General features: G+C 32.7%; 1 protein-coding gene across 1 annotated transcript; it reads right to left on the bottom strand.

The window, feature by feature from the left end:
- Positions 1-218: 218 nt before the first annotated feature.
- Positions 219-2899, bottom strand: LOC108334997 (uncharacterized). The gene is made up of 2 exons (XM_017570916.2): positions 2205-2899; positions 219-652 (listed from the first exon to the last, which is right to left on the bottom strand). The coding sequence occupies exons 1-2, from the start codon at positions 2890-2892 to the stop codon at positions 306-308; spliced, it is 1035 nt and encodes a 344-aa protein (XP_017426405.1). The 5' UTR covers positions 2893-2899; the 3' UTR covers positions 219-305.
- Positions 2900-19461: the final 16562 nt, after the last annotated feature.

Here is a 19461-nt window from a genome sequence, read left to right on the forward strand (position 1 = left end):
TCTTTCACATTTTATCTTCTGTATTGATTTTCTTTGTCTTTCTTTTTTTCCACAGATGATCATTATAGTTTAACTATATTTATTTTGTTATTTTATTTTTCGAGATGCAAATTTATATTTTTTAAACAAAACTTCAAATATTCACTCATGGATAATTATGCAACCAATTTGGTTGATTTCCACACATTAAAAGAATGTCAATAATAACCTACAAAATACAAATAGAAAGACTATTTAACATGGATTAATCTATTGGTAAAACATGTTATAATTAATATTTATAAACTATTTCTTCCACAAAAACATTAGGAAGAACATGCATGATCATCAGCATTTCCAGCACCATGATCTTTGTTCATGGTGATGAATGATTGAATGACACCAGTGAGGTTGGTTACTGCAGAAACAAGGTTGGTGATTCCTTGCTGGTTCACTTGGTTACGTGTTTCTTCAATGTGAAGCCCTCGCCGATGAAGCTCCATCATCTCTTGGTGCCTCTTCTCCTTCTTCTCCTCACAGCTCCTAAGAGCTTGTGCCAACTCTGATGCACTGCGCATGATGCTTGATCCAAGCTTCTGCTCAAATTTCCTGCGTTTCGATTCTGAGTTTTCGTCATCGTTTTTGCATTCTGTGCCACTTGATTCTGATCCCTCTACAACACCCATCACATCGCAGGTATTATAATCACCGTATTTTCAATGGAGGAAGACGGAAAATAACACATGCATGTATATAACTATTGAAAAAAAACATCTTTCACATTAAGTTATACATATGCATTTAAAACTTTTCTTAAGTAATACATATACAAGTGGAATATATATATATAAAAAAACTTTTCCTTCTAAGAAAATAATTTTAATGTTGAAAAAATAAATGAATTTCTCGATATATTTAATTACTAGAGTGCTTTGTATCATCTGACTAGTACATGTTAGACCTCATCCAAACTTAGACCATGTTATTTATTATAAATCAATTTATACATTGAGTTTTATATATGATTACAAAAATAATACAAATAAAATATTATATCAAGAAAAAACATTTCTTACAAATATCAAGAAATATGCTAGGCTAGCTTTTCACATAAAAGAAGATGAATGGTAACAATCTAGTTTGTCATTTATTTCAGACTGAAATCATTGAAGTGAAACATATTCCTTCTCGATTTGATTGGTGTGTATATATAGATCTATTTTAACCTATGACATTCTTACTAAATGCGTGTGTGTTATATATGTAGTTTTCTTTTGTGAAGATTCCATATATTATTGAACCTTATGTTACTCTTATAATATATAATATTATTAATTAAATTCAAGGTACATATATTAATAATAATTAATAAATAGTATACTATAAATATTTAGTAAATATTATACTAATATAATCATTATACCACTAGGTGATTATTACACCGGTAAATATTCATGATCTCCTAGGACAACCCACAAAATCCAAGACAATGATGACATATGCATCATCCACTGGTATGCATGATGGTACTTTTGAAAATAGATTAATAAAGTCTTGAAACTTAAATAAAACAAGAGTTTTTATATGACATTAGACATATTTTCTTATGAAACTTTTAATATAATTATGAAGTTCCATGAAAAGGAGAAAGAAAGGGTGAGATTCAAAGAATGATGCAGAGTTTAGTTTTGGAAGTGTTTGTACAGTGTTGTTAGGTTTTAGTTTTACCAAAGGGCATTTGGCCCCATCACACATGTACCCTAAAGAAATACTGACTGTACTTTACCAAAAAGAATAACGGGTCCCATTAATTGTGGCAGGGTTTACAGACAGTACAAGTTTGACCAAGATCCAAACAAAACACAACACATCCAAAAATTATATCTAAAAAAGCAAACATACAAACAACCTAATTTTTTTTCTCTCTATTTACATTTGTGAAAATAAAAATTATATAAAATGGAACACAATAAAATAACATTAAAAAAAGTAAATTTAATATATTATTTTACCAGTGAATAACAAAAATAAAGATGAAAATTAAATTAGTACAAGAATAAATAAAAGAGAATCATTATTCATTTATATATAATTTTTAAGAAGATTAAGAATGAAAATGTATTATTATTTATGAACCACTTTTTAAATTAAAATTTAAAAAAAAAAAAAAGGAATAGTGTTGTTATTGTACTAACTTGATGTTGATTATGAAATACATAGAGTACCTGAAACTGGTGGAGTAGTGGAGTCAACCGGGCGTGGTGGAAGAGACGGTGGTGGCAATAACAGCAGTGGTTGAGAAGCCGCCGGAGTTGTCTGGGAGAGTGGCTGTGAGGTTGAAGTTAGCAATGGCGTAACTTGTGGATGTTCCTGTGGTGGTGAATGGACAACGTTAACGAAATGGTGTTGGTGGTGATGATGAAGTTGTGAAGTGTGGGATTTCTTCTGCAACACTTGCGTGACAGCTTGGTAGACTTGGAGGAGCATGTTGGAGGGTAGTTTGTGTTCCTTACGTTGGTGTTTTTCCATGGTCCAGTAAGATTGGAACTGAAACTGGTTGTTGTTTGAAAGATGCGATGAGGAGGAGGAGGATTTGGTGGCCTCGTAGTCTCGAACCTTCTTGTAGTCGCGTAAGAGGTTGTCCCATTTGTCGTTGCACTGGTTCTGGCTCCTCAAGCAGCCGTGGCTCCAGCAGTAGTTCTCCACCCACTTCCACCTTAGTTCGCCGCTGTTTCTGTTGGAAGAGGGAGAAGAGGAAGAAGAAGGTGCTTTGAGCCTGCGTTCGTCGTCGAGCTTCTTGGCTGTGATGAGGATGAGAGTTTCTTGGAGGGTCCAGTTACCCTTGCGGTACTCACGAGCCATGGAAGAAGGGTAGAAGGTTGGGTCAGGTGGAGGTAAGTTTGGTTCAGACATGCTTGGTTGCGGTTATGGTTTCATGTGGCATGAGATTTTCAAAGAGATGGGGTAGGTGAATGTTTCAGTTTTTTTTTTTCTGTGCTCAGATTGTGGGAAGAGAATACACAATGGAGAACAAAAAATAGTTATAATTTTCTTTAGAGTAACAATAGTTTCACATACGAACTTTTACATTTGATCTTAATTTCTCTTACTTTTTACTTTTATTTTAAAAAGAATTAAAATAAAAAAAATTATGACTATTTTATTTTTATAATATATATTAAATATATATAAATATATGTCACTTTATCATTATTTTTTTCTTTATATATTTTACTCACTCCATTCTTTTTCAGTAAAACAATAATTTAAAAGTAATTCATAAACGGTTTTATCTTTTTTAAAATCAGGGAGTGTCTATGTAATCACGATAGAAAGATCTTTATTTACATCAGATCAATTTTCTTAAAAGAGTAAGTTAGTTTTTACTCTTTTCTTCGTACATTTCTTTCCATGCATGTGAGTATTTGGGTCGCATGTGCCTTCCTAGTCTTCTAATATGTTTTTTGTTGATCAGTGATTCTAACACATACCCTGATCATGTTTTCGTGGTATATAGGTACATATAGAGTTCTTTGAGCAGAGAGAATAATTTTGATCTCTTACAACTGTTTGAGTTTCCAACAGGTAAAGGAAGTTATATGTTTGTTTATAAGACTTAAGAAAATATGTTAAATTTGAATTGATGTGCTTTAATTAGGAAAATTGATTGAATTATGAAGTTAGTGACGAGATCTAACCTATAATGGGGACTGATGTACATGTAGAAGTCGTGATGAACATGTTTGCAAGCTGCTAAGACATGTGAACACGGTAGACGAAGTTTTTTAAAACTTGTCACAATCACACCATCGTTCATCTAACATGACAACAAATTTTCCCACAGTTACACCAATGGTTTGCAGTAGAGGAACCCATCAACACAAGGTTAAAGGTCCAAAAAAGTATATTGAAATATTATTGGTTTTGGTCTCTTCGCCATTGGTAATGCATGGGTTGTGTTTTCAATTTTTACACGAACTCGGAAACAAAAGTTTGCATGGCTTGTAGTTGTCATGGCAATTTGTTAAATGATTCTTCCTAGTTTCCTACACATGTTCAATTGAACGTGTTGTTTAACCAACCAAACCTTTTTTGTAGAATGTAATGTACCTCATACAGGTCTTGATGGAAGCAATGATTGTTGTGAATGGGTCAGATTCAACCATCTCACGTGTATGTTTGGAAATGATTCGTGATCCCAGCCTCTTGTGATCATATGTGATGAGTTGTGTGGTACATGAGTGAGTACCTTCAATTTTTCTTATTTCTCACATTTTATCTTTTATACGAAGATGGCTTGACACTTTTGTGAACATTGTTGATGGACACATTCCATCTCAACTTTTTTGTGTTAGAGTGTGTTGTTATTCGTACAATGGTTTAGTATGTGAAATACTTTTAGAATGTCAATAACTTATTCTTTGTTTGGTTCTCGTCCAAAATCACAAAAATAGAAATCAAAATTCGACCGCTAAAAAGGTAAATTTTGAGCTATAATTAGACCAACATCACGAAAATAAACGTTATAACTCGATTATCCAAAATACAAATTTTAAGTTTTAACTCGAAAAAAAAAAGCATATCAGAACTCGGCTGTTTAAAAATATGAATTCCAATATGAAACTCAGTCAAAATAAAAAAAAAAATTAAAAGCTGGGTTGCCCGATAATCAAATTCTGGCCAATCATAAAATCGTGTTATCTAAGTAAATCTTAACTACAACGTGCTGTTTTGAAAAATTAAAAACGAAAGTATGGTATATATAAAAAAATATTTTTTTCATTGGAATAGCTGGTGATGAAGGATGTTGTTGGGTGATGATTGTTGTCTCAAAAGTGGAGGTGATGGAGCCTGAACTTATATGTATGTGTGTTGCAGGCATGGCAGGTATGTGAGCTGCGTGTACAAATGGAGAAGGTTTATGTCTTCGTGCCTTTTAACAGAACATATTTTCAAATCAATGACACCTGACATTTGTGATTGGAAAATATTTGGGTGTCGAAAAGTAATGAATGGGTGTGTAGAAAGTATTGGGCTTCTGGTCCATGGAAGGAAGATGTGAAAATAAAATAAGATAGTGTAGGAATAGTAGAAACTTGTTCGTCCTTAACTTAATAAAAACAAGGTGTGGATAGAAAATTGAGTGTTGTGGGTAATAAAAGACTTGGGCTGTTTGCTCTTAAAGAAAATGAAAATGGATAAATACAAAATTAAAAATGGAAAAAAGTTTGATTATTAAAAATGAAACTAAAAATGGACATAGAATACAAAAATAAGGTGTAAAAGGAAAATATGAATAAATGTATTTGGACTAGAACAAAAATGAAGAAAAAGGAAAACATGTTACACTTTTTTTATTCACCTGAAAATGGGTGTTACACACATAAAAAAATTTAAAACTCTTTTTCTTTATTTTATTTTCCAAAATGTCAAAATCTATTTAAATCTTTTATCTTAGGTCATTGTTATTTCATAGCTCCTCATTTCTCTTTTCCTTTATTTTGTCATATTTATTCTCTGATGTTTCCCACTAAAAAGATTATTAAATCTATCAAGTTTTATGAAGGGAGCTTCCCTCTCCATTTTTATTTCCAACATGTAAAAATATATAAATAAATTTAATTTTTTCTTAATTTTAGTATATTTTACATGTTTGGCACCTCCACAATTTTAGTATATTTTATTTTGAGATTGGCTACTTACCAGACCTACTCTCTAATATTTTTACACAACAAAAATTAAAACCCTTTTTATTCTACTAAACTCACCGTCCAATATATCCACTAAAGAAATTTTGAAACTTTTTTCCTTTTATTCTACCAAACTCATGTATTTCTAAATTTTTAAAATAAGAAAACTAAAAAGCATGAGGGGAGAATCGGTCCTCATATTTGTATGAGAATCTCAGTTGGATCCTCATATTTGCAATTGTCTCAATTAGATCATAATATTTATAAAATTGAGTCAATTTTACCTTATCCGTTAAATTGTCCCAGGCGTTAACTTGAGCTGACGTCTTGCACATATAATATGTTTATGTGTATTATTTGATTATGTGGGGTTTGTTATTTAAATAAAGAGTGTTTGATGTGGCACCAAATATAATCGTTTATTTAGAGATTTGTTAATATTAGAACATTTTTACTAAATAGGATTAGAGAAAGAGAAATAAGGATTTGGTCAGTGGGAGAAGAGGAATTGAAATCCCAGATAAGACGAAGAAATAGCTGCATTCTACCAATCCGAAACCCATTAGGGTTTTTTGCCTCTCCCACTAGATTAATCGGTCTCTGCATCCTTCACTTGAATCCAAAGGAACCAGAGGAACCCCGAAAGCGCTCATCTCCTCCGCTCATGCGTGTCCACCTCAACTTCCACTCAATCAACCGCCGCGAGTCACGGTCCAAGACGTCGCCATCATCGTTGTTCACTGTTGGAGGCATTGTCAGCCATGGCGTCGGGTCCTCCCTTCTCCTTCTTCTCTTTGCGCGTGAGAGAGAAGTTCTCTCGTTCCTTTGTCAATCGCCTCTTGAGCGAGCCCGGCCACCGCTATTCATAACAAGTTGTCACAACAATTCATTTTCTCCTTCAACGCTCTGCCAGATTTTTCCAAACAGAACACACATCGTGGAATATTGAATCGTTGTACTTGCCATCAATTTCCCAACACTCTTTTCCACAGGATAAAAACACTCCCAAGAAAAGTTATTGTTTGTGAACCAAATAGACCCTATCTTAAAATTAGGGGTATTATCATATATGCATACTGCATAGATATTTCTATCAGTATTGAGCAAATAAATATTCAGATTTAGCTAAATCTGAAATGCCAACAGAAACAAAAGACATTTGTTAAAATTAAGAGCAAATATAAGAAAAACAAAATCACTTAAAATGCATCAAATTCAATTGACAAACACGAAAATGAAAAAGAATTGAAAACAGTTAACATTATGCAGTTAACATTGTTCCTGCTATTGGTGTGAGGAGTGAGTGAAAAATTTTCTGGTCAAAATTTGAACACACATGCAAACCCAATTAGTAGTTATTTCTTATACTTATAACTGTATTCGGGTAGAGTGGGTTTCGAATCTAATTTTCCCAAATTGGGGCTCCGCGATTCTAAGGTTTTCTCTTTGTGATTGGGGTTTCGAATATGTGTGCAGGTTTTTGAATGGAGGCGCCGGCGAAGCTCCGCGATCAGTAGCCAGCGACCGGCGACGAGATCCATGGGGGATTGACCAAATCTGGATAGCTATGTGAGGTTCAATTAGAAATAAATTCTTTGATTCAGGAATAAATTTTGACACGTCAAAAACTCTTAATTTAAAAAAAGAAATCCACCTAATAAAACACTTTTACATCAACTGCACCACGTCAGCACAAATTAACGCCGTCTCTGACAACTTAACGGATAGAGCAAAATTGTCTCTAATTTTATAAATATTATGACCCAATTATGACAATTACAAATATAAAGACTCACTTGAGATTTCCATACAAATACGAAGATCATTCAAAAATTTAAACCTTTTTTTATATATTATGTAAATGCCTATTTTTAGTTATCCTGTCTCTGTATAGTTTTAAAGCTTAATTTTCTTGCTTTATTCATTATTAGTCACTTTTAACCATTATCAAAAAATTTATATATAAAATTATCTTTCTAATAATTAAATCAGAATAATTATCAACATTTTATTTTAATAGTTATTTTTTGAAATTATTTATCATAACTTTTATATATATATATATATATATATTAATGTTTTACTTTTAGTATTTCATATACTAAAAAATATATTCTACTTTTTTTCAAATTATTATTTGATTTATTTTAGTTGTAATATTTGTTACATTTAGATAAACATAATTTAACTATTTTAAAATAATTATTACATTTATTTATATTTTAATTATAACTTTTTTTACATTTAAATAAAAATATTTAAAATAATTTTTATATTATTTAATTTATCACTTTAAATAAAACAAAATTCCAATATGACCAAAATTTAGTTTTCTAAATATCAAATATTGCTAGTAAAAGTTATATGTGCTGTCTTATTAAATAAATTATACACTACTTCTTTTATTCTACCACACCGATTAATGTTTCTTCTTAAAGAAAATATTAAAACACTTTTTCCCTATTTTATATAACTTACACTCAAAATCTTTCCAAAAATTCCAAGATCCATTGATATACTCTTCCTTAACTTCTTCTTCTATCATAAAAGGTTTTAGCATTTCTTTTTCTTTTTCTTTTTACCATATTCACCCTGAATGTTTCCATTTAAAAGAACACATTTTTTTCATTTATTTTACTAAACCTACTCTCTAATATTTTTACATAAAAAAAAATTAAAGCAGTGCTAAATTCTTCTAAATTCATTCCACAATATATATATATATATATATATATATATATATATATATATATATATATATATATATATATATATTACTTTTAATATTTCTTATGCTAAAAGATACATTCTAGTTAATTTTATAAATTATTATTTGATTTATTTCAACTGTAATATTTGTTATATTTAAATGAACATATTTTATCTATTTTAAAATAATTATTACATTTACTTATTTTTTATTATAACATTTATTAAGTTTGAATGGAATTTTTTAAATTAATTTTGAGTTCATTTCATTATTATATATCCTTTACAATTTTAAATAAAACAAAATTCAAATATGACCAAAATTCAATTATCTAAAAATAAAATTCTTGAGACTAAGTTATCAGTTCTATCTAATTAAATAAAGTGTACACTATTTCTTTTATTTTTTCAAACTCATTAATGTTTCTACATAAATAAAATATTAAAACTATTTTTTATTTTATTTTACCTCACTTACTCTCAAACTTTCAAAATAATGGTAAAATCCATTTAAATACACCTCATTAATTTCTTTTTTTTTCTAATTTTACTATCATAAGATATTTTATAACTCCACAAAAATTTATACTTTTCCATCTTTTTTTTTTCATATTTAACTTTTAATGTTTCCATTAAAAAAATTTAAAATTTTATTTCTTTAATTCTACCTAGCCTAAACTTGTAAAAATATATAAATAAATTAAATTCTTTTCTTAATTTTAGTGTATTTTATATATTTGGCACTTTCAAAATTATAGTATATTTATTTTGAGATGTATCACTGACCAAACATACTTTCTAATATTTTTAAACAAAAAAGTTACAACTTTTTTTTTGTACCAAACTCACTTTTCAATATGTCTCCTAAATAAAATTAAAAACTTTTTTTCTTTTGTTCTACAAAACCCATGTATTTCTGATACGACTGTCGCGGTCATACAAATTTGATTGCAATTAAATAATAAAATAAATTAAAAACAACTAAGTTTTAATTAAAACAGAATTTAGAAACTTTTGAAATAAATTTTAATGGTGGTAAAAACTGAACGGTAAAAATACAATGACAAAATTTAACGGTGCAAAAAAAAACATTAAATGGTAAAATAAAATAGACAATAAAAATATTTAAATGGAAATGAAATTCATGAAAGCTTTCAACACTTAAATTAAAATCAACAGTACAACTAAAAATAACACGAGCAAAGGTGACACACTACTAATGCTTCAGAAATTAAAACTACATTTTGGCAATGTTTGAAATGGAAATTACAGAAAGTTTTGGGAGCCTCTTCCAGGGACTGTGAGTACTCCTAATTCCTACTCTAAAATCGGATCCTAAAACTCTACCCCCTTTCTCTTTTGCTGCCCATTCCATTTTATAGCCCAGAATTCTGAACCCCGTGAGCCTTCCTTCTCTCCACCAAGATTTTGTTTTTGTTCCTCCCGTATCAATCTTTCTTGACTTCTTTCAACTCCTTAGTTTGCAAAGAAATGGAATGGGGCCCTCCACTTGTGTAGACTAATCTTGTCATCTTCTACACATCATCTGCTGAATAGATTACTGCTTCATCTTCAACTCATTCCCGTGACAACAAACTGCTGTACGTGTGAACGCTGCTGCCATGATTGTAGCCATAACCATGCACCTCCAAACTACTCTAGCTTCCTCTGCTGGACCATGGACGTGTTCTCTTCTTGCTTGACTGCCCCCTTCTTCATTCCAACGTGTGTTTCTCTCCTTCACATGTCCGTGGATTATTCTTCTTTCCAGCCAATCCATCACGTGAACAACTCAACACTTGGTGAACCACTTTCTCCTTTCTAACACTGGACTCAATGAAAAGCCAATGCCAAAATTTTATGTTGGCCGAGAAGAGCATGTTTCTCTCCATCCAAGCACTCCTCCCTTGTTCCAGCATTTTTTCATGCTTATTTGATGTTACCACCGAGAGCTGCTGCTGTTCTTTCATGTCTCTGGACCAAACCGTTGCTCTCTGCTGTGTCCGTGTCTGTCTTTTCAAGATGGTGGCTGCTATACCGTGAAGCTTCTTTGCTGGAAGCAACAACCCGCTGGATGAAGCTGTGTGAAGGCTGGCCGTGAAATGTTTCTGGCCGTGGTCCCTCTTTTATTCCAAAGTGCTTAATAATACTACTTTAATCAAGCACATTTCTTTGAACTCTGACCGTGATATGCTCCCAAGGCAATCAAAAAGTGGGCCATGACGTGCTCTCTCTCCAAATGGACTTGTATATTTGAAATGGATAAGAAGCCAATAGATAAGACCGTGAGTTGCACTTCTTTTAACAACGTGGCCCCCTTTTCTCCAATTGATTTAATTCTACGCATGGCCAATGACTCCACTTTCTTCAATTAATTGCTCTTTGGATTTGCAAAAAATGAAGGGGCCGTGTGCTTTTGTTTTCTTCCAGCTCTTGGAGTTCCTAGATGAGGACGTGGCAGCAGCCCTTGAGTCCATGTGCTTCACATTAAAATGCATCACCATTCTATGAATTGTTCTTGAACAAAAACATCATACACTAATATCACTAAGTGACCATTTCTTCATGTGAATCACCATGACCGTTCCACTTTTGCTTTCTTGCTTCAGATTTATTTGTCCATGGGCCGTGTGGTGTGTCTTTGGTTGCTCTTTCTCCATGCCCCGTGACCAAATTATTGTTGCAGCATTTCCAACTCTTTGTTTGGAAGCAAATTGGAAAGTACTATTTTATTTCCATTGTGTACACGTGGGACATGGTGTTCCCTTGCAAAATTTAATTATTGAACATAATTCCTTCTTAAGCAATTGTGTGGCAGTAACGTGTGCTCAGCATATTCAATTAAAACCTTAGTTTCACAAAGCTACGTTCACTAATACTAAAAATGAATTGTTCTTTTCTTCCAGTGTGCCTCCAATGCCCCTTTTTCTTGTGTTACGAGAAATTAATCCTTTGGCTAAACTTTCATTTCTCGTTTAATCTATAAATATCTCAAACTGTATTTTCAAAATTTTTCCTGCAATTATTAATGCAAATAATTAGCTCAGATAATTCAAATTAATTAAAATAAGAATTTCTGATCGAATTAAGCACTCTTAAGGAAAATAGGAGAATACTGGACAATTAAGCACAATTCCCCGATTAATTCTAGTACAATAAACTAAGTGAAGTGAACAAAATATTGACTTATCAATTTCATAATTTTTAAAATAATAAAAAGAAAAATTATGATATGTGAGAATTGAAATTGTAACATCTTTTATTAACAAACTCTAACCAATTTAAATTATAATACTATTTGATGATCATAACTTTAATATTAATAAGAACCTAAGTTTATTGATTTATTATGCTAAACTTAGTTTTTATCCTAAATCTTAGAAGATGCAAATTTGACTTTAATTAGATAATTGAAATAACTTTGTTCATATGTCACTTAGAAATGCATGTTGGGATGTATCATTTGTCCATATTATTAAAAAGATGCTAGTGATCCTCAAAAGGATGCAAACTTGACATGCATCGGGTAGTGATTGACAAATTTATGTTGTATAGAGATATCATTTAATGATCATTAATAAACTTTAGTAATACTAATAATAACTTAACTTTATTGATTTATTAGGCTAAACTTAGTTTTTTTCCCTAGATCTTAGAAGATGCAATTTTGACTTTAATTACATAATTCGATTAACATTGGCCATGTGTCACTTAGAAATGCATGTTGTAGAGAGGTATCATTTGTCCATATTATTAAGATGATGCTAGTGATCTTGAAAAAGATGAAAACTTGATATGCATTGGATAGTGATTTCATATCATATAAGGACACATTTAGGCTGTACAGAGATATCATTTGATGATCATAAATCAACAATAGTAATAGTAATAACAACTTAACTTTTTTGATTTATTAGGCTAAACTTAGTTTTTTTTTCCTAGATCTAAGAAGATGCAGATTTGACTTTAATTAGATAATTGGAATAACTTTGGTCATGTGTCACTTAGAAATGCATGTTGTAGAGAGGTATCATTTGTCCATATTATTAAGAAGATGCTAGTGATCTTGAAAAAAATGCAAACTTGACATGCATTGGGTAGTGATTTCATATCACATAAGGACACATTTATGCTGTACAGAGATATCATTTGATGATCATAAATCAACCTTAATAATAAAAATAAGAACTTAACTTCATTGATTTATTATGCTAAACTTAATTTTCTTTCCAGGATCTTAGAAGTTGCAGATTTAACTTTAATTAGTTAATTGAAATAACTTTGTCCATGTGTCACTTAGAAATGCATGTTGTAGAGAGACATCATTTGTCCATATTATTAAGAAGATGCTAGTGATTTTGAAAAGGATGCAAACTTGACATGCATTGAGTAGTGATTTCATATCACATAAGCACACATTTATGCTTATCATTTAATGATCATAAATCAACCTTAGTAATATTAATAAGAACTTAACTTTATTGATTTATTAGGCTAAACTTAGTTTTTTTCCTGGATCTTAGAAGATGCACATTTGACTTTAATTAGATAATTGGAATAACTTTGGCCATGTGTCACATAGAAATGCATGTTGTAGAGAGGTATTATTTGTCCATATTATTAAGAAGATGCTAGTGATCTTAAAAAAGATGCAAACTTGACATGCATTGGGTAGTGATTTTATATCACATAAGGACATATTTATGTTGTAGAGAGATATCATTTGATGATCATAAATCAACCTTAACAATATTAATAAGAACTTAACTTTATTGATTGATTATGCTAAACTTAGATTTTTTTTCCTGAATCTTAGAAGATGCAGATTTGACTTTTATTAGATAGTTGAAATAACTTTGTCCATGTGTCACTTAGATATGCATGTTATAGAGAGGTATCATTTTCTACTTCTACACCATCAACAGTTCTTTTAGGAATATAGGGACCATTTAGTACAGCTTCCCAGATGCCTCTGTCAACAGACCCCATAAAAATTTCCATTCTGACTTTCCAGAATGCATAGTTATCACCAGTAAAGAGTGGTGGTCTGTTGATGGAAGCACCCTCGGCATATACTTGAGTTTGATGACCGGCCATTTTCGAAAAGATTTGAAAGAATATCAAAGCAAGCTCTGATACCAATTCTCGGAACAATCGGTATCGTTATAGAGTCGCGCAGCGGAATAAAATACTTAGAAAGCGTGTTACGGTCACAAATCAAGTTTAATGGTTCGTTTTAGAAATTTAATTTTCTTAGAGACAAATTTCCAAACGGTTGATGTACGTACAATAAAATAAGTATAGGGAATAAGAAGAACAACACAGAATTTTTATCCTGGTTCGAATCAAAAGATTCTACGTCCAGTCGTTAATCACTATAAATAGTGATTAACCTTTTTCACTAAAAATTGTTTAATAGATTACAAGATAATGAACAATAAAAATGAATGGAACTACTCTACCAACTTGAAGAGAACCACTTCAGCAATCGACCAACGATTCACAAGCTTCTCCTTTCACAAGACCAGGCAGAGCACCTTGCTAACTTGAAGAGAGTCTGCTCCGACTATCGACACACGATACGCGAGCCTCTCCTTTCACAAGACCAAGCAAGGGAACAATGAACAAAAAGCTTTCTGAGAACGTTCCTCTGACACACAGTGTTCTAAGCTTTCTCAGTTCAAAAACAACGTTTCTGTTCTAATTTCTCCAAAACAAAATATATAGCCAAGTACACTGAATGCCAAAGGTCAGCTCCCAACTGCCATGAATAATCGATTATTGTAAGTGATAATCGATTATTCAAAGTCCGTTATAGGTTTTCAAAGATGTGATAATCGATTATATGAAGTGATAATCGATTATTCAAGTATGACTTGTGATAATCGATTATTGCTTCATCATAATCGATTATTGTAGTTAAAAATGTAAGTTTACAGGGTTTACAAGAATTTCCTACTACATTTAATTTCTACAAATTGCTTTTAACTAATTCTAATATCTTCTGCAACTAAAACTTCTTGTAACATCATCAAAACAAATTTCTTCAAGATTTACCAATACTCCTTATTGGTAACAATCTCCCCCTTTTTGATGATGATCAAAAATTCAATTTTAAAAGCAAATTTGGCTTATCTGCAAAACATACAAGCTAACAAACAACAACAAGGTTAGCAATACCTGTAATAATTTATACTTCTCCCCCTTTTTGATCAGAAGCAAAAAGATCAGATGTTAAAGGCTCCCCCTAAATATGATCTCCCCCTTAATTAATCAAAGGATGCATATAATCAAGAGATCATTTTATTTATGAAAATAAAGATTACATTGGAAGAGGACACATAACAGACTGAATTATAACATAGATGAAATGGCAAGTAAACAACAAAACAGTCTTACAGAGAACCTATATCTAAAACTCAGGACTAGGAGATCTCTCGGGAGGTTGAATGTTGAGATGATTCTCGATGTTAGATAGGTGAACATCAAGATCAAGAAATTGATCAACCATGTGCTCATCAACAGATCGTTGCCAATCATAAATCGCCTCAAAGTGAGTCTTTTGTGCAAGACTCATATCCTCCAATTGTTTAGATAACCTTGCAAAATGTTCTTCCATAGAAATTGAGGAAGAGGAGGGTATGTTGGATGGTCCAGCATCAGACGGAGCAGCGGCACTTACGGGGTCAGCCATATGAGTGTCCATGTCATCATCTTCAACTACATCAGGATGATCATCATCTTTGTGAATAAGGACCCTGCCTCTAGTAATGAATCCCATCTGACGAAAGGTAGTGTCGCCGATTTCCGAGCCAACAACTTGAGTGGCTTGGACAAGTTCTCCTTCAATATTGACCCCTTTGTACTCCAAGATTCTAGAAATAAGAAGAGCATAAGGAAGGTGATAAGAATGGGATTTCTTAGCTTTTACCATAGTGTCAGCAATGAGAGCAGGCCAATCGATGTGGATGTGATTCAGGATCCCATATAGAAGAAGTAGATCCTGTTCAGAGCATTGAGCATGATTGGTTGCTCTAGGACAGAGGATCCAGACAAGTAAGTAGTGAATCATCCTTTCTTCAACCTTGAAACCTCCAACAAGCAATTGCCTTCGATTAGTCTGTTGTTCAGGGTGACGTAGGAAGGATTGGAAGGTCAATAAGCGATCGAAATCTTGGAGTCCGAGATGAACTTTGACAGCATCATCCCAGATGGGTAGGTGGGCAACGTTGGTCCACACATCATCATCTAAAATTATAGGGACACCCTTGACTTTGGTGGAAATAATCCCATCTCGATATCGCAAGTTGAAGTAGAACACTCTGATGAGATCGGGATAAATGCAACCGTTTTGCTCCACCAGATTTGAGAGTCCTTGATCATTAAACAGCGCTGGAAATTGAAATCCATAGAAACCGAAAAAATCAAGGCGAATATACTTTACTGCCATGATGCGTCTCTCTTGCCAGGAAGAAACATAGTCCGCATGTCTTTCTTGATCTGAAATCCATCCATCAATCGTTGCCGGACGTGGTTGAGAGGAAGAGGATGCTCCAACAGCTCTGCGGCGATGTCTCCTTGAATCTGCCATGGAGAAAGGTTGAGGGAGTGATAGTTTGAGAGAGTGAGCAAAATTGGAGGGATTTGAAGCTCAAGATTTTGATTTCAGTAGTTTCTAGGTTCAAAGAGATGGCTAACAATCGATTATCGAGGCCTATTTATAAGAAGAAGGGAAGAACTAGCCGTTTATGACCGTTTTGAGCCGTTATGGAGTCTCTAACGGCTTTATTTTTGAAACTGGTAGCGTGATAATCGATTATCGTAAGTGATAATCGATTATCTGCTCATTGGTCTCGTTCCAGAAATTGTGCGATAATCGATTATGTATGAAGATAATCGATTATTTGCTCATGATTTTCCAGGGATGAGTTTGAAGATTCATAATCGATTATGGTAGTGTAGAGGATGTATCCCAGGTTTGGAATAATCGATTATGACCTGATGATAAGCGATTATTAACGCTGATATTTTGAAAATTTGCAAAGAACCATAAATGTGGAGTCTAAGACATGTCTAATACCCCTAACTCTCTTCTAAGCTCATAGAATCTATCTTTAGGCAGGGCTTTAGTAAAGATATCAGCTAATTGATGTATCGTGTCAATGTATTCAATTTGGCAATCTCCCTTTTGAATGTGATCTCTCAAGAAATGATGTCTAATTTCAATGTGCTTAGTTCTTGAGTGCATTATGGGGTTCTTAGTTAGGTTGATAGCACTAGTATTATCACATTTCAAAGGAATGTGATCAAGGAAGATATCAAAATCCTCCAGTTGCTGTTTCATCCATAAGATTTGGGCACAACAATTTCCAGCAGCAATGTATTCAGCTTCAGTAGTAGATAATGCTACACAAGCTTGTTTCTTTGAATGCCAAGACACTAAAGAACAACCCAGAAAATGACAAGTGCCACTAGTACTTTTCCTATCAATTTTACAGCCACCATAGTCTGCATCAGAATAACCTATTAAACTAAGTGAAGCATCAGATGGATACCAGAGTCCAAAAGAAGTGGTTCCTTTAAGGTATTTCAAAATTCTTTTGACAGCAATTAGATGAGATTCTTTAGGATTAGCTTGGTACCTAGCACACACACATACACTTTGCATAATGTCTGGTCTACTAGCAGTTAGATACAGTAGGGATCCTATCATTCCTCTAAACATGGTTTCATTTACCCCTTCACCAGATTCATCCTTATCTAAATAGCAAGACGTTGCCATAGGTGTGTTGGCTTCTCTACAAGTATCCATACCAAACTTCTTAAGTACTTCTCTACAATATTTAGTTTGAGAGACAAAAGTCCCCCCATCTATTTGCTTTATTTGCAGCCCTAAGAAGAAGGTAAGCTCACCCATCATAGACATCTCAAATTCACCTTGCATGATTTGTGCAAATCCCTCACATAATGAATTATTTGTAGACCCAAAAATAATGTCATCTACGTATACTTGAACAATCAAGATATGTTTTCCTACTTTCTTAATAAATAGGGTGGAATCAACCTTTCCTCTAGAGAAATCATTTTCAATCAAGAAGGTGCTAAGTCTGTCATACCAAGATCTAGGTGCCTGTTTAAGACCATACAAGGCCTTTTTTAACTTATAAACATGATTAGGATATTTAAAATCCTCAAAACCAGGAGGTTGACTAACATATACCTCTTCTTTAATAAAACCATTCAAAAATGCGCTTTTCACATCCATTTGGTACAATTTAAACTTCATCAAAGAGGCATAAGCAAGTAATAATCTAATTGCTTCTAACCTGGCTACTGGAGCGTAAGTTTCATCATAGTCGATACCTTCCTCTTGACAGTAGCCCTTTGCAACTAACCTGGCTTTGTTCTTTGTGATGTTTCCATCTTCATCAAGCTTGTTTCTAAACACCCACTTTGTTCCAATGACTTGAAGATCATCTTGTCTAGGAATGAGTTGCCAAACATCATTCCTTTCAAATTGATTAAGTTCTTCTTGCATAGCAACACACCATTTATCATCTTGAAGAGCTTCCTTTATGTTCTTAGGTTCTACCTGAGACACAAAAGCTACTGTTAAGCAGAAATTATTAAGATTGTGTCTAGGAGTTACCCCTTTTAATATATCTCCGATGATGTTGTCCAGAGAAAGTCCTCTTGGTTGTTGATAGCTTTTAGGATCAACTACTTGATGTTCATTTTGAGTTTCTGGTGGATAGTTTTCATTTAGATACATCTCTTCAAGAGCTTCCCTCAAATAATCCTCATCACCTGCAATTGATTTATTTGACTCAAGAGGGTTCACCTCAAGGTCCACAATTTCATCAAAGACAACATGCATTGATTCTTCAATTGTCAAGGTTCTTCTATTAAACACCCTATATGCTTTGCTAGTTAAAGAATATCCTAAGAAGATTGCCTCATCAGATTTAGCATCAAATTTGCCTAAATTATCTTTACCATTATTCAAAACAAAACATTTACATCCAAAGATTTTCAAGTGAGATACATTTGGTTTTCTACCGTTAAACAGTTCATAGGGAGTTAGCTTAAGAATAGGCCTAATTAGCATTCTGTTCAACACGTAACAAGCAGTACTAACTGCATCAGCCCAAAAGTATTTTGGCACATTTGATTCATTTAAAAGAGTCCTAGCTAGTTCTTCTAATGACCTATTTTTCCTTTCAACAACACCATTTTGTTGGGGAGTTCTTGGAGCAGAGAAATTATGAGCAATTCCATGTTTTTCACAAAACTTTTCAAAAGATTCATTTTCAAACTCACCACCGTGATCACTTCTCAAGGTTTTGATTTTCAATTCCTTTTCATTTTGAACACGTTTTGCAAACGATTTGAATGCTTTAAAAGCTTCATTTTTAAGGGTTAAGAAGAATGTCCAAGTAAATCTAGTGTAATCATCAACAATCACAAGAGCATAGTAGTTTCCACCAAAACTTTTAATTCTAGATGGACCAAACAAGTCCATATGCAGAAGTTCTAAAGGTTTTGATGTTGAAATCATAGTTTTAGATGAGAATGAGGATTTGGTTTGCTTTCCCTTTTGACATGCAGAGCAAAGTTTATTTTTCTCAAATTTTAAATTTGGCAAACCAATCACAAGATTTTTTGAAATCAATTTATTCAAATGTTGCATATGTATATGTGCAGCTCTTTTATGCCATAGCCAAGGGTTTTCCTCTTTAGCAACTAAACATGTTATATTATGACTAGATGCATTTTCAATATCAATCAAGTAAATGTTATTATGCCTAACACCTTGCAAAGCAATTTCAGTAGAATCTTTAAGATATACGGTGCATCTATCACGTTCAAAAGTTACCTTGAGACCCTTGTCACATAATTGACTTATGCTTAGGAGGTTATGTTTGAGACCTTCAACACATAATACGTCCTTTATAGTCAATGTGTTTCCTCCTCCAATGTCTCCATTTCCAATGATTCTACCTTTGTTGTTATCTCCATAAGTCACAAAGCCTTGCTTCTTCTTCTCAAAAGAAATGAACTTTTTCTTGTCACCGGTCATGTG

The sequence above is a fragment of the Vigna angularis genome, chromosome 10 (assembly GCF_016808095.1).
Source record: "Vigna angularis cultivar LongXiaoDou No.4 chromosome 10, ASM1680809v1, whole genome shotgun sequence".
In the NCBI taxonomy this organism is placed as follows: Eukaryota; Viridiplantae; Streptophyta; class Magnoliopsida; order Fabales; family Fabaceae; genus Vigna; species Vigna angularis.

Bases quoted from the DNA above. Each gene is read 5' to 3' on its own strand.
- LOC108334997 (XM_017570916.2), bottom strand. From the start codon at position 2,892: ATGTCTGAACCAAACTTACCTCCACCTGACCCAACCTTCTACCCTTCT. The intron at 653-2,204 runs GTACTCTATGTA...TGGGTGTTGTAG, and splicing joins CACTACTCCACCAGTTTCAG to AGGGATCAGAATCAAGTGGC.